Here is a 24,463-nt window from a genome sequence, read left to right on the forward strand (position 1 = left end):
AGGGTTGTTGTACTAAGCACAATTTATGTAACATTAATAGGTCACTATACACTATCCCAAGTGATAGGAGGGTGACATTCTGTCTTTATGAATCAATAAATCTATTGCACAAAGTAAGATTCTACTGTTGTGCAACTATCTCTGTCCCCCACATGGTGACATCTGATTTGTAGCAGGTATTCTGGCTGGACATCATGTTAGATTTAATATGCTGGTGTATAGTGTACATCTCTGACTCTTGGCAGGAATTAGAATACATCTCCAAATCTTCTTTTTTTTAATTACATTTTTATTAGTGTTTTAAAGCATGAATATAGATGTGGGGTATTTGGTGAGCTGTATTTTATAGTATACAGTCAATGCCAGTAAGGAAATGCTGCATGTCACCATAGACAACCATTAAAACCACAAAGCCTGAAAAACCCATGTAGGTAAATTTTAGGGTATTATGCATATTGGTCTTCATTCAGTAGACACCTTACCCACACATATGGTGTGCATGTCTGTCTCTGTGTTATGTGTGTGTGTGTTATGTGTGTGTGTGTGTGTGTGTGTATGTGTGTGTGTGTGTGTGTTTGTGTGTGTGTGTGCGCGCGTACCAGTCTAACTCACAGGGGAATTACAGTATCCCCTCTAACCACCAACCCCCCCACTACCCAGCCAGACACCACGCATACCCTGCACACCACACCCTCGTCTCTACAGTAAGATCATACTCCTGTAGTGTTCCCACTAGCACACAAATACACATATCTATATTACATAATACCTGTCTCCTAAAATACACAAAGTGACCTGTCTGCACTTCTAACATGAGTTTCTTTGGCTCGATAATGTATGATGGTATACCAAATGTTTTGTCCAGTGCCCTTTTGAGCATAATTTATGGAACCTATAGGTGTCATTGCTCACCTGTATTGCTGAAAGTAAGGAAGAAAAGGTGCGCATAAGTCCAGTGTCCCAGACAAGATAGGGGGATGGGTGAGGCTCGCATCTCGTGCCCCCTGGTATTGGTGATGGTCAGTGATAGTGTTGTATGTACTTGGTCCCCCGTGGCGTGCACAAGCGCGCATGCCCACTGCGGTGACGCCGCGGCTCCATGTGTGAGAGGCGCATTATTTGGCAACCGAGGCGGCAGAGCGGGGAGGGCTGAGAAGAGGGTATCCCCGGGATTTTTTTTTACGCCGAATTATCGGAGTTAATTGTCACTCAAACCTCAAGCAAGACCCTCCGATAAGACGATCAGCGTCACAACGACCCGGTGAGTGAAAAAAAAGCCGTGAGCGAAGTTTTGTGGGAGGGGGTTATTGGGAGAATCGGTTTTCCTCGGACTTCTCGAAAGCCAGCTCTTCTTCCTCCACCTATCTCTGCTGCGACGACAGACTAAATGGGTTGTTTCAAAGTAGCCGATACACTTTTCCGCAGCGCAAAAAACCCCCCCACATTCTTCGAGGAACAGAAGAATGAGCAGAACTAGTGGAAACACTGATGTTTGGCCGAAGTTCCAGAACACTCTAGAGGGTCTTAGGAAGCATTCGTAAATAATAGTTGGCGGCAGTTTGATGTTTCGTATCTGGATGGTCTGAAGTACGGTGACTGAGCCGTGGTGTCTGGGTGGATAACGTGAACGAGTAGCCGGAGTATCTGTGGGAGTTGGAATATTTTCGAGACACTCACCCTTTTGTCAGTTCACGGTACAACACGCTGACTGATTCCCTATGAATTCGCGACCGTATAATATCCCAGTTGGACGTGGTTAACCTGAAATGGACGTATTTGCTCGCTCAGTCTTCAAAGTTTAAATTTTGCGCTGTCCCCCCCCCTCCTCTTCTGGTAACGCTAGCGAGTTAGCCTGCTAACGTTTCAGCCCTTGATTGGCTTGGACTGTGATGCGAGTGCCAGGTTGCTGCTCTTATTCTAAAAAAGCAGGAAAAGTTTACTGTTCAAAGCCATGTGATTGTATGTTCGTTAACCAAGTGCTGGCGTCTGATGGGGAAATGGGCTTGGGGACCTTGGCTACTTTTCTTCCAGATTCTGAGGCTCGGTCCACCTCTAGTTGCTAGCTAACGTTTAGTTGGTCAGGTAGCTGTAGCTAATGAGAAATGGTCATTAGGGCTAAGCGAATGTTTCACCGAGGTTATCGTCGGATTTACCTGTTTTGACTTAACGTAACGTTAGCCGGTGTGGCGTGTGTTCGTTACCGGCGCGAGTGTGAATGTGCTTTTGGTGAGGGGACCGTTCACATGTTTGGTGTTTTTCTGGTATCAAAGGGGGGGGGGGGGGGGGGGTGATGGTGGCGTAATAATGGTGGACGTTGTGCCTTGGTTTTAGCCCCCAGTCGTGGCACTTAACCCGACCGTCTGCCAATTTTCTGTCGTATCACAATAAAAGTCCCTAGCTGTAATCTTCCTCCTTGCAAGACTACCCTCCTCTTCATCCTCTTAAAGCTACACGCACGACTTGGGCCGCATCTGCGCTTCTGTACAGCAACTTGCAACGAGATACGTCTGTCTTTGTAGCTAACTTAACTTGTCATTTCTTCCAGGAGTGCTTCACGAATGCGTTTAGGACCATAGAGTTTAATTCAGATTTTGTTTAACCGTGTATACAGTCATAAACATTCACGTTTCGTCTGTTTCTTATCAATGCTGTGTTACAGTAGCAGAAAAAACCCCAACTATTCCATATAATAGAACAATTCATTAAGGACTGGCAGAGGAACACTGCTTCGTTCAGTGACGGTGCCCCCCCACGCTTTTCTCTGAACTTTGTTAAAGGTCTTAGTGAAATTAATTGGGTTTTGGAACAATTAATAATTTATTAATAATTAATTATTTATTAATATTTCATGTGCCTCATAGTGTTCGTTGAATATGTATCTAAATATATATATATATATATATATATATATATATATATATATATATATATATATACATTTTGAAATTGGTCCTGAAATAGGTCCTGAACATCCATATCTCTTGTACTTTTTAATTTATTATTGTGATCTATGCTGTTTGAATTTTTGGATGTGCCTGACAGTGAATGTTATCAAATTAAAGGGCAGGTCTAAAAAGAAACCTCCGTCTAGTTACCCTTTTCCTTTCTTATTTGGTGTGTTCGGTAGTTCTTATGATGAGCGCCTGATTCCCAGTGGAGTTGAGTCAGAATTCCGACACGTTATAAGATCTGATTAGTTATCTGGAATTTCACTGAACATGTGAGCCGTGTGGACCACTCAAGTTATGGCACAAAGCTACGGCTTGGCTTCAGGGCACCAAAGTCAATTATGGGACAATCAGTCAATCATATTACTGACAGTCATGGTAGGCCTTTGTTTACATGGAGTAGTGCACTGAACCAGCTTGTGTATAGGGGATAGTGTGCATGGAGAAGTGTGCATTTTCTGAGCAATTTTCATATTCCTGATGTTCCGACTCCTTTCTCTGTTAGGATCAAAGCAGCAGTTCTAAGGTGAACCCTGTGAAAAATGAATTTTTCCTTTTTGATGCTAACATTTGGGATACCGGACTGTTCTTTGTCCACCTGAACAATGACATTTGGGGGTCTTTGTAGGCTGTTTTCACATGGCCGCTTTGATGAGATGTTAACCGCAGGGGGTCCATCTGTTAGGACCTTATAGGTGTCTGAAATGTGCCTGTGTTCGGCCGCGGGGTGGGGGTGGGGGGCAACTGGGCGGCCAGTTTTTTCAGACTAAGCTGTTCTTTTGTCCCTTCACTTGACACTCGTAGGCCATCATTAGTCAAATGGAATTTATGGAATTTTTCGTCATGATGTGTGACGCTGGCACAAAGAACAAAGCGACCACATCAGCGAGCGCAGGCAGCCTCGTCACAGAAGCGGCTGCGTTCGTCAGGACACGTGGCTCCTCCGGCTCGAGACAAAAACACGCTGCCATGCAGAAGATGGTTTCCTGCACGAGGCCAGGAATGGCCTGCGTTCGGGCTGCGCCGTAGAGCAGCTCTCCCGAGTGCGTCTGACCACTGGGCGCTGCATGTTCCTGGAGCGGAATACCCCGGTGAATGCAGTAACCTCTCGATAAGTGGTGTGTGTGTGTGTGTGTGTGTGTGTGTGTGTGTGTGTGTGTGCTCCCTGCAAATTAACGATCGCACAGGTTTCTAGAAAAAGCAGTGCCTGTTCCCCTGTGTCACAGGCTGTGCACACTGAGGCTTCACCTGAGGTGTTGGGTAATGGGGAGAAGGACCAGACGGTAGCTGCAGGGAACTGGGTCGGAGGGGTTAGGCCTGTTTGTTGTGTGTAGCCAAGGAACGGGGCGGGGGATGCTTGGGTGTTGCTAAGCAGCCCTGGATACCAGCGGCGCATCAAACAGAGAAGCATGTTCCCGAGTCCTCTCCTCCTTCATTCAGTGGATGCGGGTCCAGAGCCGTCAGCTTCCTTACACATCGCTGTTGCGCTACAAACCAAGGACTCACTTCTGAAAGGTTCTGGGTGTACCTCATAAAACAGGATTTCTCAGGTAGCTGAACAACTTGGCCCATAGTGAGAATTATCCAATAGAATTGTCTCTTACCTCTCTTCCTATTGGACGGCCTTGACTTTTGGCTTAAGTTATGTAGCTAAGTGAGAAAACCTGCTCCATGAATTATCCCCCAGGTCAGTTTCCCAGAAGCCCTGTGTCACACAACGCTGTAGGTGTGTTCCTGACACTTTTTAAAGTGAATATTGCTTTTAACAGTCTCCTCTAAGTTTGGATGATCAGCAAGATAACCGTATCCTGTTTGGACATTTGCCCTTTGTTAAACTAATGGGGTAAGTTTGCCATTTGGGGAGAAAAGGTTAGTAACGCTGCGTCAGCAGAGTAACTTTTTGGTCTTCTTTTGTTTTTTTTGTGCACTTTTGTGTATGTTTTGTGTACTTTTTAGGTTTCTGATTGCTTTTTTTCAACTTTTTTTTATCAGTTAGAAGTTACAGAAATGATGCAAAAAAAGTCCCAGTGGCCATCATGTCCCATGATGTCTCACCTAGCAATTCTGCTTTACATCACAGAGATGTTGAATCCGATTGGCTATAATCCATAGATTATTTAATTTAATCAGTTCAGGATTGTACTAGTGTGGTCTGATAATCTAGTAGCTAACAGACAGAGGTTTAGTGTCATTTTGGCAGTGCAGAGTACAGGCGTTAGTGTTCTACAGGCGTTCTATATCTGACACGTCGGATACATCCTAAGGTTGAGGAGGTGGTGGTGTTTTATTTATTTTTTTATTAAATTATTTTTTGTTTGTTTTTTTAAGTGGTTAAGTGATTGGGTGCTTAATTGCGTTTAAGCCTGTGTTGTTTCCTATGGGGACTCGCGGGAGAAACTACACCGCCGTGTAACACGGCGATGTTTTGGATAACACAATGCGTACGTATTGAGTGAATTTCCCATAGTGAGAGGTTCGGAGAACTTTACAAGGCTACACAACACAATGCGCGACTGATTTATCCTAGGCCTAATGGAACTTAAACACTTATTGTAGCCCCAGATATTGTGGGGTGGAGTAATCTGTCTGGTCTTCAGATATAAAACGCATTGCGTATGCAAAGCTTTTTCACTGCAGTGAGATTCTTGCACCCGCTGTATGGCAACTACGTATATGTTTATAGGCAGAACAAAAAAAAAAATCTTTCCTCCTACCCATGAAACTTTGAAGGTGCTTGGTGTGTAATAAAAGGAAATCACATCACATTAAATCATTGCATTTGTGTCACATGGTGTGCTGCAGACATCTTTCAGGTTAGGGCTATATTATCGCGTTATAATATTGGAAATTTCACATCATAATGACGCGCATCCCACATTGTCATGCGTACATGAGCCGGCGTCCAGCCGTTCCTCGGTCGTCAAGCAGATGGGAACAGAAACACAAATGCCGGGAATCTAGAGTCAAACTCTAGAGATGACTTCTCATTGGTCTGCTGTAATGTAGACTGACGCGAGGCCTTCTGATGTGCCTGTGTGAGTGTGTGTGGGGTTCCGTCAGTGACGGCACGCTCTTCTCTGTTGCTGGTCTTGTCTCCTCGTAAAGTACAGGTAGGTCTGCATGATCAGAGTTACTGCCTTCTATTGCTATATATTGCAACTATGAATTGCTAAATCATATATGCCATACAAATAGCTCATGTGCTTGCTATAAATCACGGACACACACAGAACAGTCTAAGGTTGGTCCTTATATACTCGGAGCACTTATATACTCAGAGCACTCAGTATGTATTGCAACTATGAATTGTTTGATCATAAATGCCATACAATTAGATCATGTGTCTATTTCATGTAAACACCCACAAAACACACTAAGGTTGGTCTGTATGCTGATGGCATTTAGTAAGTAGTGTAGTGATTTGGTAGAGGGCGAATTGCAACTTCGTTTGAGATCAGTATCATGGCCAGTATGGTGATAATGTCTGAACGATATATTGCGCACCCTGGACTGTGCGTGCTTATATGTGGGAAGGTTTAGGTTGATGGGAGATTTTTAGTTCCCTCTTATATACTCCAGCATACCCACATGCATACGTCACCAAGTTAAAACCCCGTAGGGGAGGTCATTACATCAGCAGCTATAAATAAAATACGTGGAAATGCTTCCTCTAGCCTGGCACAGACATCTGCTCCAGGTGAGCGAGGAGAAGAGAAGAGAAGAACCAGTCAGTCCCCCGTTTCAAGAAATCCTGGAGGCAGCAAGTTAATGTCAGGACTGTGTGTGTGTGCGCGCGCGCGAGATGGGCACATTCTTCATGAGAGGAATGCATTGTGTTTGATTATGGTGTGTAGTTTGCAGTGCTGTTCAGTAAATAAAGTATTTTCTCCTCCGTTGTTCACCAAACATGGCCGGGGACTAATCCGTGCACTAAACCTGATCTTAACCCAAACTGTAATGGAAGCTCTGTCCTTGACCCTAACGTTAAGCTAAATTTAACCGTAGAGAAGATGTCAAACTTTTGTCCAGCTACTGCATGACATTCACAGTACAGCTGGGTTACCAGAAAAGTGTTTTCCTCAGTCTTTATTCGGACATATCTTCTCTAATATACAGGTTCAATCTATTAAGGCCAGGATCAACCTGAACAATAGATAACTTGTGACAAGCGGTCGTGATCAACTGGCCCCCTTGCCCAGGAATACTCACTCCTTTACCCAGTCATCGGTGACAAACAGAGCCTATGTCATCACTGTGTGTCACTATGCTCGCCTGGACTTACCGACCAGGGAAAGATGTTCTGTACATCTTTATTGTGCAGTATAATGGCTTAGCTATTGACAGAATTTGGAATGTGGTAATATCGTGATACAACACGACACCCGTGTCATTGTTTATTATCCAAAACATCTCAAAATTAGCATCTACGCTAAAATCACTCTCGCTTTTAGCCGTTAAGGACTGTTAGCATTTTGGGAGCCTTTATGCCTTCTTTATTCTTCATATACAATTATTACCTTATATATAATTACTGTATGACTTCATTGGTCTACTAGAACCATATATGGGGTTCGTGTTTTTCTCCTATGTATTATGCCTAATGGGTGTTGATGTGCTTTAAAATGTAATCTTTAAGGTTGAAGACCAGCGTGTGTTCAGGAGAGGCACAGCTCTAAGCTGCTCTAAAGATGGTATCCGTCATGGTTGAGAGAGCCAAACGCTACAGCCCGTGCCACGCTGTAGACGTGCACCATTAGTCGCCTGTTGCAGCATCGGAATTCTCCTATTGCAACAGACCGCAGTATTTCTAAATGGCCGCCACCTACTCTAGGTACTCTACCGCAAACGCCGTCCTTCTGTCAGAACTCTGAAGGTCTGAGGTGAAAAGGAAGGCAAGTGTTTCTACCTGGCATCTGTGGACATAGATTTTTACACTTGAAGGTGCACGCGGGGTCTCTCTTTAAAAGTGCCGCAAGTCACGATAAAGGAAGATTTCTCGCCAGGCCAGGAGATGAACGTGACGGCGTTTTGTCTGTGCCTGGTGCATGATGCACAGTGGAGCCAGCAGACGAGCGGCGTTGGCACCAGAGGGCATCACTGCCTCGGATAAAACGGACTGATGGACCGAATATATAATGCCTGTCCGGGTCTGCAGTGGAGGAGCCGGCAGGCCTGCGCCGTGCCTGCCGTGGAGTCTACTTAACTCTGATTGGTTGTTTTGGTGTGGCTGCGGACGACGGACGGCCAATGATCCGATGTTTTGTGATATTCAGGGCTTGCTGGATTGTCTGGCAGTGAACTTTATTAACGGCACCAAAAGTAGACCTGTGGCTACATTCATGGTTCTGAGATATAAAGGGATATTTCAGGGAAACTTCTAATTTAGCTATCAATAAATGGAAGCTGGAGGGGAAACTTGGCATAAATGTTTTGCCAACAACATTTAGATTTTATTCTTGATTGCCAAATGCTCCAGTTCATGTTTAGGTTCCATATACTGCTTTTTCCCCTGATTTGTTTGTTGTTCTGTTTAGGCACTATACCCTTGTAGTCCGGGTTCAAACCGTGCCTGCATCTGAGTGTATGGGAGGATATGCCTTGTTTGAGAGGCAGATGTATGTACACTGCCCCAGGGACATGAAACCTGATCCCTGGCTGCCATTTTAGCTCTAACCGACACCCTCCACGTTCGCTGCAACATGTGGACTCTCCCTCTCTCTCTCTCCCCACCATCTGACTCAGCACTCATGGCAGCCCTGACAGCCGGCTCCAACTGCTGGCCCCAAGTCAGCTCATGGTCTTTGAGCGTGGTTGTCTCAGGCGTGGCCTGCAGCACAGTGATCAGATCCAGGATCAGCCGGACTGGCTTGGCCTTCGTACATGTTTACCACTTCCTCATCCCTAGAGTGGAATGCTGGGCCGAGTCTTTCCATGCGGGGACAGTAGCCTGCGTCGTCTGAGCAGGACGCTGCAGGACTAGGCTGTCCTTGGCTGCCCTTTTCCCTGGCACACGCCATTCTGCCCGTCCCCGTTGGCTCCTCTGTGGGGCTCGAAGCCGCTCTCCGGGGCCTCGTCTCCCACTGGTTTTCAGAACCAGCGGGCCAAAGTCACACCTCTGGTTCCGAGTCCGGTTTTTACAAGGTCGGTTCTGTACGGGACCGTGAGAGCTGAACGGGGCTACGGCGTCCGGAGGGGCGGGGTCTGCATACACAGACATACACAGAAATGCTCAGTCAAGTGAGTGAGAGTCAGAGTGTGTGTGTGTGTGTGTGTGTGTGTGTGTGTGTGTGTGTGTGTGTGTGTGTGTGTGTGTGAGAGAGAGAGAGAGATATAGTCCTTTTATCTCAGCAGCATCTTTCAGCAGTAAGAGACCAGTTAGGGTTTAGCAGCATTGATCTTCCATCCCTAATAAGATAAAAGACGTAATAAAGCCCCAAGTAGTTCTTTGACTTATTAGCAAATGCTGTTTCTTTACAAAATGCCCAACTCCCTTAATGGTTACTGGTCATGGCAGTCTCTGCTCTGTGCAGCGCTGGGTGAGGTGCTCACCCTTGGCTGAGGTGTGGCTCCACCACACGCGTCTCCCCCCCTCCAGATCACCCGCAACATCGGACTGGACTGGACTGTACTTGTTGCCCCTGGTTGCATTTTAACCGGAGCAAGGGCTCAGTGATGACTGGATACCGCAGGTGAGGAGATGGACCCCGTGGATACTCATTTCCTCAACTAAACATCTGCTGTGAGCAGACAAACGACACTTCCTTTGGAAGCCAGTACCTGCTCATGCTGATCTGATAGCAGCTTTGTGGTCTCTTAAGACGCTGTTTATTTTCTGTTCACATAAATGGAAGGTTTTTTTTTTTGGGTATAAATCTAGAAAGAGAAACCGAAAAGGCTGGTGTTGACTGCGCCCCACCAAGGCCTCACAAAGCCTCGCGTGTCACTCCAGATCTCAGGTGAGCATCCCATCATACAGCTCAAATTAAGATCTTAACAAACGGATGACTAAACAGACAGATTACAATTTAAATGTCCCATCAGTAGTCAGTATGATGACACAGGAAATGTGGTGAGGTCACAGGACCACAGTGGTTGCTTTTGCGTCAGGCATTGGTGTGTCTGCTGTGATCTCTTCCTTGGCTCTCTGCGGAGACTGCCGTGCACGTGCTGAGTCTCCAAAGGGCTCGGCTGTGTTCGCCTGCCACCTCCAGATAAGACGGCACTGGAATACGGTAAACGGCACGGTTTCGTACAGTTCATGTGGAGTCTCCTTTTACCAGACGCGGAGCCACAGGTCAGGTCACAGTTCACGAAACATGACGTTTGCACAGCGAATTAATTGTCATCGTTTTGAAGCCCTTAAATGAAAGTAATTGGCGGGCTGTGCTGTGAACTGTCCCTTTAAGAATCACGGCCATGGAGCCAACAGTAACAGTGTCGTCTCAGTCTCCTTCTATGCTTGCCCACGCCCTCCCTCGTTTCTTTGGGGGACTTGTGTTTTGGAATGCCATGTGGCGTCTCTCTCTCAGGCGTAACCATCCATTTGTGTGTGTGTGTGTGTGTGTGTGTGTGTGTGTGTGTGTGTGTGCGGTTGTGTGTGAGACAGAAAGACCATGTGTCTTTGTCTCTCTCTCACTCTCACACACACATACACACACACACACACACACACACACTCCCTTTCTTACTCTGGCTCACAAAGGGTTAAAACCTGCCTCAGTCTCACTCTCACTCACGCACGCACGCACTTACCGGTTTAAACCGGTTCTCAAGTGCTTTGTGTGGCCCACTGAATCCTGGGAAGGGTCATGTGTGGCTCAGTGATGTCACTGGGTGGGAGAGCGAGAGAAAGAACTTGTCAGCTTTTCTTTATCAAATGAAAAGTGCATATATATATATATATATATATATATATATATATATATATATATATATATATATATATATATATATATATATATATATATATATACGTATGTATATGTATGTCTGTGTGTGTGTGTGTGTGTGTGTGTGTGTGTGTGGGTATATCTGCAGGAGATCCACAGGTACTGGGGTAAAGCGTGTAGTAGTGAGGCTCTTTCTACTAAGGGGAGTTTTTCAGTAAGACCACTTGCATCATAACTTGAAAGGGTTCGTAAGGGTTTGTGTGCGTGCGTGCATGCGGCCGTGTACGTGTGTGTGTTCTTGAGAAAGGGTTAATGTTATGTTTAGCCCCTTTTTTTCTGAGCTGAAGCTTCCTGTTATGCATGGGTGAGCAGATGAGACTCTAGAACGTTCTGTATTTCCGACTCCACTACAGGGTTCCTTTCACCCCCACTGAGAGGAAACACTGTGTCACCAGCTGTCTCGCTGCCACTCTGCCCGCCCGTCTCACGTTCTCAGTCCGTCCCTCTCTCTGTGTTTCTGTTCACCTGCATGTCGACCTGTCCCTTGGTCTGCCTCTCTCTCTCTCAGTACTGCTCTGTAGGCTGTCTCAGGTTGTCCAGTTCAATCCCCTCTGTTTCGGCGCTGCTGTTTAGTTATTCTCCCCCGAGGCCTCGACATGGGCGTCGGGAGTGCCCTCCGGCCGCCTCCAGAGCCTCACCTCAGTAGAAGACGCTCTTGTCTGCTCGGTCCCCCTCCTCTCAAAGCCTCCGCCCCTCCCCCGCACGCGCCTGTCTGCAGCAGGTGGCTGGCCAGGCCTCCGTGGTCTGGCTCGGGCGCATGGCGAAGGGATCAGAGTGAAAATGTGGCCCAAAAATGTGGCCAGGAGTTTGCCTTTGAACTCTCGCGGGAAACACGGCCCGGGAACTGGCACTGGACTGCCGTGGTGGTGTTTATTTCTTAGTAGGGCAAGCATGTCATGATATTTATGGGTTGATGAGGTGCAAAAAGATCTCTACTGCTGTTTTAAAACTGCTTGCTGCAGTTCACTTTGGGCTTTGCTGAGCGCAGCCAAATCCATGGCTGTTAGACGGCACCTACCTAACCCATATCAGCCCCCTCTCTCTCTCTCTCTCTCTCTCTCTCTCTCTCTCCCTCCCTCTCCCTCCCTCCATCAGTCTCCTTCTCTACGCCGGGACCTTCTTTCACCTGCATTTCCTTTCCACTAATGATTGTGTGCGATGTGGTCGTGTTGGAGCTCCGTCAGTCTGTCGGGTTTCATTCAGTGTCTGCATCTGTTCATGTCTCACACCTGCTGTGGATCCCACCGCGCCGCGTTTCTGGTTCGAGGCGCTGACCGTGGTGGCCTTCCTCACCTACGTGTGTTTAGATGTCTGCTCTTTATGCACAGCACTTTACACGAAACCCTCCAATGCATACACACGTTGTACTAGACCAGGGATCACAGTGATGTTTTCATGCGTGTATGGCGTTTCCTAACTCGGTTGCCTCTAACAGAATTAATATTGATTTTCCATCTCTGTCCCTCTCTCCCTCCCCCAGGCGTGGCCATGTCCGACGAGGCCGTGCGTCAGACGCGGAGTCAGAAGCGTGCTCTGGAGCGCGACTCGCTGCCCGTGGACCTGGACGTGAAGAAGGTGAAGATGGAGGCAGGCGGCGCCGAGCGGGATGACCGGCCCGTGCTGCGGCCCAGGCCTGAGGCTGCCTCCGCCCCCACGCGGGGCTCCACCTTCCTCAACGCCAGCGAGGTGAAGGCCACCATCAAGGTGGAGGTGCAGGCCAGGGAGGAGCCCGTGGACATGAGCACCACCCGAAGGTTGGTGCGCTCTCGGTTGCCGTGGCAGTGTGGGTCAGAAACAGCCATGCCAACGCGCGACTCCTTACTCAGTCGGGAAGTGCCCGGTACAACATAGAGCCCGACTTTGTGATGCGATCCGGATGTAGCGGGTGGGATTTAGGGATGCCAGTCAGGTCCTGGGTTAACTGACAAACGGGCATGTAGCCCGTTACAGCCACATAACCTCCACGGGCCCCGAGACTGTAAACGGGTCAGGTGCTGGGGGAGGAGTGCAATACCGTGTGAGTGTGAGTGTGTGTGTGTGTGTGTGTGTGTGTGGCAACTCTGGGAGGGGGTTCAAATGCACTTAGTTAGGATGCTTTTCCCTTCATGGGAGCTTGAGGCAGACGGTGGAGAGGAGGTGAACAGAAGTGTGTGTGTGCTGAACATCCACCGTCCCCACGCCGGACAGCCCTCACTCACGGTGCTTGGATGTGGGTAATGTCTGTACGATGTTGACCATACCAACACCAATCAACACAGAGTTTTCCATTCTGCTTCTCCTCTGTCACCCCTGAAAGGTTTGTCTGAGGGGTTTTTTCCATTGTTTTTTGCTGGATTCGGAGCGTGCATAGCAGAATGACAGTTGATGGAAGTTGTTTCCAGTTCTTATTCAGATGGAACATCCGAGGCCAAACAGTGGTCATCTTCTTCCTTGTACTGTTTCTGTTTATCACTGAAATAACTAGCCGAAATGATTGAACTCCCAAATGTTTAAAAAGAAACCTGACTTGGTAATAAACCCAAATATTGTTTCATGTGCAGGAACGTTACTGTCATCGGAATCGCAGGAATAGGTTTTTGGCTGTTTCATCAGCTGCGATTGCCCTATTTTTGTTTCAAGTGCTCTGAGATCTGAAGACTCCTGGGTGCATGCGCTTGATGTCCATGCTGCAGAGAGAGGTCTTTGGGCTGTCGCCATGGCGTCGCTGTCTTCCCGGCACAGCCCAAGAACTTGCCCAAATCTGCCCCGCTTTCCTAAGGCCTTAAGAGCCTTGAGCGTTTTGAAACGTGACGAGAGTTCGACTGTCGGAGCAGTCAGTGTGTTCATTTCTGTTTTTTCAGTTACTCCATTCTCAACCCGTGTTTGTGAGCTGTAGCGTATCAATGCCTCCTGAGTTTGAAAAGAGTGGTAGTTTGACACAGGAAGTGTGTGTGTGTGTGTGTGTGTGTGTGTGAGCGCGTGGGCGCCTCGTCGCTCTCCCTCTCTCAGAAGTTTCTGCGATGGCAGCTCCATTTTCTCCAGCACCTGAACCCTACTGCACTTCACAAAATGAAGGCCATGTGTCACAAACCGGTTCCAGCCGGCTGGTTGCCATGGTTTCCACTTTGAAAGGAACTGGGAGGGAGGAGGGCGGGGGGGAGGGGTCACATGACGGCGAGGCAAACTGCTGTGGGTCACATGACTTGTTTAGTAGAGTGATTAATGTACAGGAAGTGGGTGTCTGTAGGAAGAGGAGCATCTCGGAGATGAGGAGCGAGAATGATGCTTTAAATTCCGCATCATCACCTCGCCTTCCAAAACATCAACAAACCCCCCCCCGCACCCCCCCAGTACTCTTACTTTTAATGCAAATAACTTTATTTCTCTGCGAAATGGAAGGAGGCAGTAAATAGCCTCTTTTCACCCCGACGGAGGCCCGCGTCACAAAGGAGTAACAACTTCTGCGGTCTAAACAGGAAATGTGACCATGATCGCAACACATGGCTTTTTGTTGCCTTTTAAGGTTTTTTTATTTATTTATGCGGGAAGGAGATGTTCAAGCCGAGGGCCACGTCTGTGTCCACTGGTGCTCTGGGCTGAGGGAAGGTCCTGCTGGCTCCTCTCCTCCTCTCCTCCTCCCTCCTGCTCTCTCCTCTCCTCTCCTCCTCCCTCCTGCTCTCTCCTCTCCTCTCCTCCTCCCTCCTCCTCTCTCCTCTCCTCTCCTCCTCTCTCCTCTCCTCTTCCCTCCTCTCCTCTCCTCCTCTCTCTTGTGCTTCTCTTCCTTTAGAATCAGTGTGACTCCTCATATCCCCCTTTCTTCATCCCTGGTTTATGGCAACACAAGGAGAAGCATCTGAATTGCTCAGCCCTGTACATGATCAGAGGGCTGTGAAGTCCTGGCTGTGTGCCCTCCCCGGGGTTTGTTAAACTCATTCCTATAACCAGATACCTGCTTATACTCATACTTTTTATTCCCATCTTATGCTTTTGTACTTTTCTTAAGAGGACATTCATCCATAACAAAGTAAACTTTGTTGGGGCTTGATGGTATCTCATTAATAGGGTCCTATTGCCAGTCCTTGGTTTTCACCTCCTTTCTTTCTCACTCGTGTATGTGTGTGTGTGTGTGTGTGTGTGTGTGTGTGTGTGTGTGTGTATATATATATATATATATATATATATATATATATATATATATATATATATATATATATATATATATATATATATATATATATATAGTGTGTGTGTGTGTTTTTATTATATTTGCTTGACTGAATCATGTTATTTTTCATGGTTGAGCCATGCTGCTGTAATAATGGTCCTCAATCTATTTTCTCCCCTCTTACTGTTTAGATTGTAACTAAAGAGGCTAAAGCTGATTTCACTCAGTAACTACACCCAAATAACATTGGGCAGAGACTTTTCTTTTTTTTTTTCCTTTTCAAAATGTGACTTGGCTCTACAGGATTCCCAATGTGTTGCTTGAGCATTTACAGGAAACCTGTGTGAGACGGATGTGTCTCTGTCTCCCTCTAGTGGAGGAGTCGTCTTCGGCTTTTCGGCAGAGAGCCAGGGTCAGATCTGAGAAGCCTTTTTGTATGAATTTCTTTACATGTTTAAAATCTTTGTCTCCTTCACTAAATTATTTTCTCTCTCTTATTACTGGTTCAATGATGAGACGCCACCGTTTCTTGGGTCACAGTCAGTTTTAGAGAGGAATAAAGGTATAATGAAAGCTTTGTGGTGTCGTGTGCTTCTGAAACCCCCCCCCCCCCCCCGCCAATGTCTCCTTTCTGTTGCAGTGATGTTAAAAAAGAGAAGCGGCCTCTGTCGCCAGACGACGTCATTGTCCTCTCTGACAACGAGCCGTCCAGCCCGCAGATGAATGGCGCGGGCCACTTTAAAGAGCTTGACACGGACCTGCTCATGGTCAGTACACAGTGACCTCCTGCGTGTGCTCGGAGCGTTCTCGGTCTCACTCTCGCAGTGGAGTTAATGTAGCAGTGGGCTTGGGAGCAGCAGAAGTGTGTGTGTGTGTGTGTGTGTGTGTGTGTGTGTGTGCGCGCTCTCTACCGTTTCCCCGTAATTTGTGCATGTATGTGTGCATCAGTGCACGCATCTCTGTGTGTGTGCGTGTGTGAATTTTGATGTGCTCTCTACCCTGTTTGCTCATATGGGGTGTGTGTGTGTGTGTGTGTATAGAAGAGCAGTCCTGAGGAGAGAGAGCGCATCATTAAACAGCTGAAGGAGGAGCTGAGGTTGGAGGAAGCCAAGCTGGTGCTGCTGAAGAAACTCCGCCAGAGCCAGATACACAAAGACACCAGCGCACAAAAGGTAACACACACACGTGCATGCGCACACACACACACACACACACACACTCCAGCCCTCTGCTGAAACACTTCACTCCATTCTACTGATATATACTCTCTGGAAACACAAGGTGCCAGCAGCTGCTACCCTCACGGTCTCTGCTGGTTGTTCTCATTGGCTGACCTTTTGTGACCTTTGTAATAGTGGTTTCACCTTCCTGCCATCCTAATTAGTGTTTTATTGGCTGTTTAGTAGTTGCACATTTCCTGGACTTTTCACAATTTTTGTGGTGGTTGTGGTTTTGTTTACCTTTTGTGATAAACAAAGTGATTATTGCCCGTTTTTGCATTTTCTCCTTAGACGTTGGGTTCAGGCTGTGTGGCCACACCTCCTCCTCTGGTGCGGGGCACAGTGTCCAGCAAAGGAGCGCAGCCTGTAAGAATTATCCCCACACTACCCCAACACAGCACACACTATCCCACACAGCACACGTGTTATACCACACATTCTACTACACTTTATATTTCCTCACACACACATACACACATTACGGCTGAACCAGTTTTACCACACCTTACTATACTCTATAGTTGTTCCCTCAGTTACCTCACAGATCATGCACTCAGTATACTGCATATCACCTTAGGACATGCCTCATAATTCACATTACACATAGTGTCATGCTATTATGGCATGTTTTAGTGTACATGACAAAATTACTGGAAATTAATTAATGAATTAATTTTAGATCTCCCAGTTTAATTCACTTTCTGGTCACCAGGTCCCGATTTGATTCAATATTGATTGATTGTATTTTAATTCAGTCAGTGCTGAAAATGGAACACCAACATGGCGAAATACTTAAAAGGTTCATGTTAACATTGACGACTGGGGCCAAATTGTTACTTTTTTTTTTTTTTATAAACAAATAATCCGGTTTGTGAGATTGGTCTTGGGATTTTAAGAATCAACGTCTGATCGACCAAATGAAAATCTGATTATTTGGGCCATTGTTGTACCCAGCCATAATCAATGCTCTTAGTTACTGAAGGTCATTGAGTTCTACTGGGGGCCTTGGTACTGAAATTCCCTCGTAGGAATTTCCCCAGCGGTCAACTGACCACAGCTTCGGCGCTGACCGCTGGCTCCCATCCCGGCAGGTTCTGGCGGGACGCAGCTCGGGGACAGTGATCCCGCCTCCTCTGGTGCGTGGGGGCCAGGTGTCCAAACACGGCTCTCAGAACTCTCAAATCATCATGCCGCCACTCGTGAGAGGAGCCCAGGTGAGAGGCCCAGTGTTCCATCACTGGCTAGTTGTTGTTGTTGTTGTTGTAATAACAAGTATTATTATTATTAACACCACCACCAATAATAACAGTAAAAATAATAAGCAATAATGAAAATCTTCAAGGCTTATTATATGTCACGTTTCATTTGCCTCTTGCAGCCCATCTCGGTGACGCCCCAGCAGATTGCCAGCCTGCGGCAGCAGCAGCAACAGCAGTACTCGGGGTCGGGGCCACCACCCCTGCTTCTGGCTCCCCGCGCCGCTGTGCCCGCTGCCGCACACGCCCAGAAGCTCATCCAGCCGGGCATCATCCGCGTGGCCAACGTGCCCAGCGCCAACCTGCTCGTGAACGTCAGTCAGGTCTGCACCATGGGTCCATTACTGCCCGTGATGACGCTTGCCTGTGTGTGTGTGTGTGTGTGTGTGCGTGCGTGAGTGTTTCCCCCCCCCGTGTCTCAGTGCTGTTTTCTGGTATTTAAAATTTTTTTTTTTTAATTTCCCCTTTTTTTCCTCTTTGGAATGCGTTATTGCCTTAGTCATGGACTATGGACTCATTGTTATTGTCCTGGACTCTTGGTATTCCACACAGACGGAATACAATCGCTTCTCATAATTCCAAATGCCAAGTAGGATAAATGGCTTGGCCCAGGAATGTCGGCCAGTCAGCCAATTCCTTACAAGTCGGTCTCCCTTTGCCTTCTGTCTCCTCCACACCAGTCCACCGCCACCAACCTCAAGACGTCCCTGGGTAGCACGCAGGGGGGCGCGTCCAGCGCCGGAGACTCCCCGGCCAGCCGCCAGGCGGCCGCCAAGCTGGCCCTGCGGAAGCAGCTGGAGAAGACCCTGCTGGAGATCCCGCCCCCAAAGCCACCTGCCCCCGAGCTCAACTTCCTGCCCTCGGCTGCCAACAACGAATTCATCTACCTGGTGGGGCTGGAAGAGGTGGTGCAGTGCCTGCTGGATGCGCTGGGCAGAGGTACGCCAGCAGCCGCTCTGGAATCGGCTCATTGGGCCTGGGCGGCGGTGCTTGCAGTGATGCGAAATGCAGTCTTGGCAGGCGGCAGATCCTGATTCGCACAGGCCGGTTTCTTCGGCCCTGATGCGAAGGGCGGCGTAGAGTTGGCGAATCAGGACGTGCATCGTAATAAACTGTCCTGGTTAACGTACCGGGGGTGAGAGTCCTGGCCTAGGCAGGGATTGTCTGAGTTCATCTTGTACACACGTTATCATGTTAATATCAGGTCATTCTGAAACTCTGGATCAACGTCCTTATAGTTTGCTCTTATTTGGCTTTGTTGCTGTGCTGACCTCTTCTTCCTTTCTTATTTCAGTCTTCCTTTCATTTTTGCGTTCTCTCTCTCTCTCTCTCTCTCTCTCGTTCTCTCTCTCTCTCTCTCTCTCTCTCGTTCTCTCTCTCTCTCTCTCTCTCTCTCTCTCTCTCTCTCCCTCCCTCCCTCCCTCCCTCCCTCTCTCTCTCTCTCTCTCTCTCGTTCTCTCTCTCTCTCTCTCTCGTTCTCTCTCTCTCTCGTTCTCTCTCTCTCTCTCTCTCTCGTTCTCTCTCTCTCTCTCTCTCTCTCTCTCTCTCTCTCTCCCTCTCTCTCTCTCTCTCTCTCTCTCTCTCTCTCTCGTTCTCTCTCTCTCTCTCTCTCTCTCTCTCTCTCTCTCTCGTTCTCTCTCTCTCTCTCTCTCCCTCTCTCTCTCTCTCTCTCTCTCTCTCTCTCTCTCTCTCTCTCCCTCTCTCTCTCTCTCTCTCTCTCTCTCTCTCGTTCTCTCTCTCTCTCTCTCTCTCTCTCTCTCTCTCTCTCGTTCTCTCTCTCTCTCTCTCTCCCTCTCTCTCTCTCTCTCTCTCTCTCTCTCTCTCTCTCTCTCTCTCTCTCTCTCTCTCTCTCTCTCTCTCTCTCTCTCTCTCTCTCTCTCTCAGGCAAGCAGGGAGGCTCTCAGCCCACCACTGCCCTGGACCCTTTCACCTGCTCCCAGTGCCAGACCGACTTCACCTGCCGCTGGCGGAAAGAAAAGGGCGGCGCCATCATGTGCGAGCAGTGCATGTCTACCAATCAGAAGAAGGCGCTGAAGGCCGAGCACACCAATCGGCTGAAGGCGGCCTTCGTCAAGGCCCTGCAGCAAGAGCAGGAGATCGAGCAGCGCATTCTGCAGCAGGCGTCCTCGCCCCTCCCCCATTCCCCTTCCACATCCTCCTCCTCCTCCTCCTCCTCGGCCCACGCGGCCAAAGCCGAGTCACAGGTGATCCTCTCCCAGCACATGAAGCAGCGGCCTGCCACCTCGCTCCAGACTCAGCAGCCCACTAGATCCAGCCAGCCAATCGGACGCCACCATTCCAGTATCTCACAGGTGAGCCCGCCTCCACTGCCTTGCTAACGGTGACATGGGCATGCTGGTATTGTGACTGTGCAGCAAACCCACAGAATCGCGAATGCTGGGTAGTTTAAGCACAGTGCGGATGTATAATACTTTATATTATTATTTTTGTTCGTAACAATTAACGACCTGGGCAATGGTAATCTCTTCATGAGAATATCCCCTATTATGTAATTTACATTTATTGTCACAGTATTTATGCCACCAAGGTCTGTGTTGTTGATGACGTTAAAGTAAACAGTGATGCTGATAAACAGTGTCTCCCAATCCAGTCCACCCAGAGGACCCTCAGACAGTGTAGTGTTCTTGACTGCTTGGCCCGGGTGCACTAGGAGCTGGGACAGAACGAAAACATGGACCATCTAAGGGGCCAGGAAGAATGGACTTTAAAAAGCTGACTTAATAGATGGTGTTTCAGCACGGCTGTCAGAACTAGTGCTTCTCTAAATAGAGGCGCAGGGTAGGCGTGCTACTGCAAAGCAACCCAGAAATGCAGTGCCAAAAAAAAAAAAACTGCGAATAGCTGCATCGGCTGATTCGACCGAGAGCCTCGCGGCTGTGACCTCATGCTGTGACCTCGTCTCCGCAGAGTTCGTCTCAGCTGTCTCGCAGCGTTCAGCAGACGGTGGGCGCCCTGCGCGGCGTCCCGCACGCCTTCTCCCCATCGTCTCAGCTCCAGAATGCCGTGGCCGCCGCCGCGCTGGTCAGCAGGCCAGGTAAGCATGCTGTGCGTCAGGGGTCAAAGGTCAGCACCAGCAACAACGGCAGCGGCGGCAGCAGGATGGGCGGCAGTGCCGGCAGCAGGAACTCTAACCCCGCCCCTTCCTCCGGCTGGAGGAAGCAGAACAGCGTTGCGCCAGGTAGACTCCGAGCCACCTCGCCGGTCCGCCTGAAAACAAAACAAAACAAAAAAACGCTCCCTCCCTCCTCCCCTGCTCTTCGATCTTCTTCAAGCTTTCTTCCCGCACCCTCCTGGTCTTTGCTCCTCCCCTTTTCTCTTCACTGGCACATGCTGACCACGAATCCACTCCTATGGTCCACTTTTTTTTTGTTTTTGGAAACCTCTGAATCAAAAGTAGATCAAACCCCCCCCACACACACACACACAAACCCTTTTTTGAGTAGAAAATTAGCATTAGTTAAAATAAAATTCATCAATATTTATTTATTTATTTATTTATTTATTTATTTATTTATTTATTTATAGAAATTCATCCCCAACTGTTGATCTGTGCTACCCCTCCCTTTAATTAAAGTCTGATTAAAGCACTTCCTGGCAATAGCATAATCCTTTTCTCTCAGATTTCTCTCTCGGATTCGTTCTTCTGGTGTTGGGCTGGTTTTAAATGTTGGCGCTCCTCCTCCTCCCTGTCTGACACTTTCGGAATGTCCATGGCGATTGGGTCCATGTTTAGGCTGCGTGCCGTCGTACTGGTGCTAGATGTGGGTGCTGCTGTTTGTGTCTGTGAGTCCCTGCAGTGGCTTCTGGGAAGACTGCTGTCGTGCTGCAGTGCATTATTGGGAAAGGGGGCTCAGTTTGTTTCCATGCATATATGAACATTTGGTGTTTTACTCATCCCTCAGCCTTTTTCTTTTTCTCTCTCTTTCTTTTTCTTTCTTTTTCTTTTTTTCATTGTTTTTGTTTTTCTCCTTTCTTTCCAATTTCTATCTGTCTTTGTTTGCAGGTGTGACTATGGCCTACGTGAACCCCAGTCTGTCTGTGCACAAGACGTCGTCCTCGGCTGTGGAGCGTCAGAGAGAGTACCTTTTAGACATGATTCCCTCCAGATCCATCTCCCAGACCGCAAACACATGGAAATAAGCCTGCCACGGATACCCCTCATCTGACCTTTGGTCACAGCCACGATTACGAAACCCAGTCCACTTCTAGAAGTTCAAAACCCTTCCCTGCAGTTCTGGAACACGTCTACAACCTTCTGAATAGATTCTGGCAGGGATCCGAAGCTTCAGAGCCTAGCATCCGGTTCTAGAACAGTCCCACAACCACAGGAACCTAGCTTTCCGTTGTGTTCTCAAGAAGAATGCGTTCTCAAGAAGTCAAGGTTGAGAATGTGCCCTCACCTTCTCTTGCAGTCCTTTCCATCATCCACATGGCTTTAAATGTTTTTTTTCCCAGTACTTCCTAATTTTCAATTTATTTCTTTAAAAAAAAAAAAAAAAAAAAAAAAGTAACTGTTTAATCTTTGTTCGGGAACAGTGTGAATTTTTTTTATTGAGGCAAACTAAAGCAGACTGAAGTGGAAAAAAAAGAAAAAATCAAGTTAAAGGGCTTCCACTTTTGCTGTGGCCATCAGGCTGTGTAAATGGCAGGACAAAAGCAACCCGTGCTGCCCTCCGGGACACGGAGCGCTGCCCGTCAGGGAGAAGGACTCCAAACGCCGGGCAACATGAACTCGAGAGAACGATGCTTCCTGCTGTACCATGAAGTGACTCATGGGCCTGCTTGGGACTGTATAGCTTCGGTTCTTGGAGAAAATAAATAAATAAGTTTCCTTAAATAATTAAAAAAAAAATTTAAAAGACTGAAAAAAAAAATGAAAAAAACAAATAAATGAAAGCTAGCAGTGCTAAATGAAGAGCCATTGGTGGCTAAAATATTTTTTTTTAAATGTTGCTTTAGTTTAGTTTTTCGTTGTTTTAATTCACTGTTTGAGTATAAGTTAAGTTATATTGCAGTGTCGAATCGAAGCTCGACAGGATGTATAAGTCTCATTTGAGATACTTTGCTTCAGAAACTGTTTGGTCCTCTTTAAAGAGGAAACTCCGCCGACTCGGCCCCGCACCACTTTTCGTTTTCGTTTTTAGATGTCGTATAGAACATGCCAAGGCTTATTTCGTCACTGTGACACACAGGTGACGCACACAGGTGACACATAACTGACCCTGATGGAACACCTGCAATGATCGCGTCATGGACACAATATCCACACCTTCTCATAAATATTACGTGCCCAAGATTTTTTGTTTTTGTTTTTTTTATAGTTATTCTGTCACTTCATTCAGTTTCATTCACGTATTACGGTTCGCAAAATCAAAAAAAAGGAAAAAAAAAGTAACGTACCGTTAAAAGAGTGAGGAATGCTTTAGATGACATTTGTAAGATTGACTGCCTACTCACTTATGTACATTCACGCTCGACTCCAGCACACCTTGACTGGCTCCCCGTGCATTCATAGCTCTAGACGTCTCACTCGGATATCAGTAAACCGTTGATCGTCATAGTCGTTCACAGTAGCCTCAGAAACTGCATTTCGTAACAGAATAGTGGTGCCTAGAATGGAGGATTTTTGTACTGGATGCCTTTGCCATATCAATACATTTTTGGACTTGATATTGATTTTGTAAGGACCGTGCAGAACTCTCACAATGCGCATCCAAAGTCTCCCGGCACTGAGAAGAAGCTAGGAAATGTAATTTGTAAGAACGCAGACGCAGTTTCTCTAAAGCACCGCAGAGTTGAGCTAATCTTCCATGCCGGACAAAGTGATATTCCTTCTGCCATTTCGCGGTGACCGCTGTATTATAGTATATGGAACGGAGCCCTGTTCAGTAGTGAAGTCTCTCCTCCCCCTCACGAACATGTCACTAAACGGACAAACCGACATTAGGTGTCCTTGCGCTTGTCTTTGCGGGTAGCTTACGCCTTTTACGCCTGCTGCGGCCGCAGCTCGTCCTGTTGTCTTTATGCTTTAAAACCATTGCGAGCCCTTTATGCTTTACAGAGTACGTTTTCCTTTTGGTTTGTTTTACCGTATTTGACACCGCAAGGTTTCGAGGTTGGTTTCATTCTGCAGCGCCTTCGCTAAGTACTCTTTCTCTTGTGCTCAGCCAGTTGGAGACGGAGACTACCACAACTTTCCTGACCACTGCTGTTTGATGTCACGCGGCTCCGTTGCCCGGGGTTACCTGCGACCCTCGCTAGATGCGGCATAGCCAGCTTTCTGCCTCTGGGCTTGCTGCACTGTACAAAGTCATGTTGCTATTTCTTAGGTTTACTTTGGTTTCCCAGTTCTATAAAGTAATAATAATAATAAAGAATTTTAACCCTTTTCATGTTGTGCGTGTGCGTGTGTGTGTGTGTGTGTGTGTGTGTGTGTGTGTGTGTGTGTGTGTGTGTGTGTGTGTGTGTGTGCGTGTGTGTGTGTGTGTGTGTATCTCTCTCCACTAATGCGCTGAGGATTTCTAACTCCAGAACCAAGTGATTTGGAAGTAATTTCTGAAAGTAATTTGGATGAAGTCTTGCAGTTTTTATTCTACTCATCCAGTAGCTTTGTTTAAGTCTTTACTGAGGTGTTCACAGAAAATACACAAAATTAAATGGGCCATCAAAAAAAGCCCCTTCACTTCATGTTTCAACAAAAACTCAATGATGTAGGTTTGAGGCTGAAATTCCCTTTCTTGGTGTAACCACTAAATTGTCATTTGCATGCTTTCTATTTAAACTTTTAAATACAGCTTAATCAGTTGAAATAAATATTGCTATATGCAAAGTGATTGTAGATGTGTTTAACTCTGGAACTCAATGTGGGGAATATATTGACTGTTTAGTTAACTACAAGTGATTTGAAATCCAGTACTCAAATTTC

General features: G+C 47.2%; 1 protein-coding gene across 3 annotated transcripts; it reads left to right on the forward strand.

Annotated features, from left to right (window-relative positions):
* The first annotated feature begins 1,116 nt into the window (after positions 1–1,116).
* On the forward strand, positions 1,117–23,927 carry LOC113582886 (transcriptional repressor p66-alpha-like). Of its 3 annotated transcripts, none has more exons than XM_027018924.2 (11): positions 1,117–1,261; positions 12,378–12,651; positions 15,682–15,808; positions 16,082–16,213; positions 16,553–16,627; positions 17,353–17,475; positions 17,640–17,840; positions 18,198–18,456; positions 19,402–19,829; positions 20,446–20,716; positions 21,542–23,927. In XM_027018924.2, the coding sequence occupies exons 2-11, from the start codon at positions 12,386–12,388 to the stop codon at positions 21,676–21,678; spliced, it is 2,019 nt and encodes a 672-aa protein (XP_026874725.2). In that variant the 5' UTR covers positions 1,117–1,261; positions 12,378–12,385; the 3' UTR covers positions 21,679–23,927. The 3 variants fall into 3 exon arrangements, with proteins under 3 accessions (XP_026874725.2, XP_026874724.2, XP_026874723.2); XM_027018923.2 differs by having other exon boundaries at positions 1,179–1,261; positions 20,446–20,572; XM_027018922.2 differs by lacking the exon at positions 1,117–1,261 and adding an exon at positions 9,830–9,904.
* The last annotated feature ends 536 nt before the right edge of the window (positions 23,928–24,463 follow it).

This window comes from Electrophorus electricus, chromosome 7 (genome assembly GCF_013358815.1).
Source record: "Electrophorus electricus isolate fEleEle1 chromosome 7, fEleEle1.pri, whole genome shotgun sequence".
In the NCBI taxonomy this organism is placed as follows: Eukaryota; Metazoa; Chordata; class Actinopteri; order Gymnotiformes; family Gymnotidae; genus Electrophorus; species Electrophorus electricus.

Coding starts and splice junctions, on each gene's coding strand:
- LOC113582886 (XM_027018924.2), top strand. CDS start 12,386: ATGTCCGACGAGGCCGTGCGTCAGACGCGGAGTCAGAAGCGTGCTCTG. Junction 16,214..16,552: donor AAGACACCAGCGCACAAAAG/GTAACACACACA, acceptor TTTTCTCCTTAG/ACGTTGGGTTCAGGCTGTGT. Junction 17,841..18,197: donor TGCTCGTGAACGTCAGTCAG/GTCTGCACCATG, acceptor CCTCCACACCAG/TCCACCGCCACCAACCTCAA.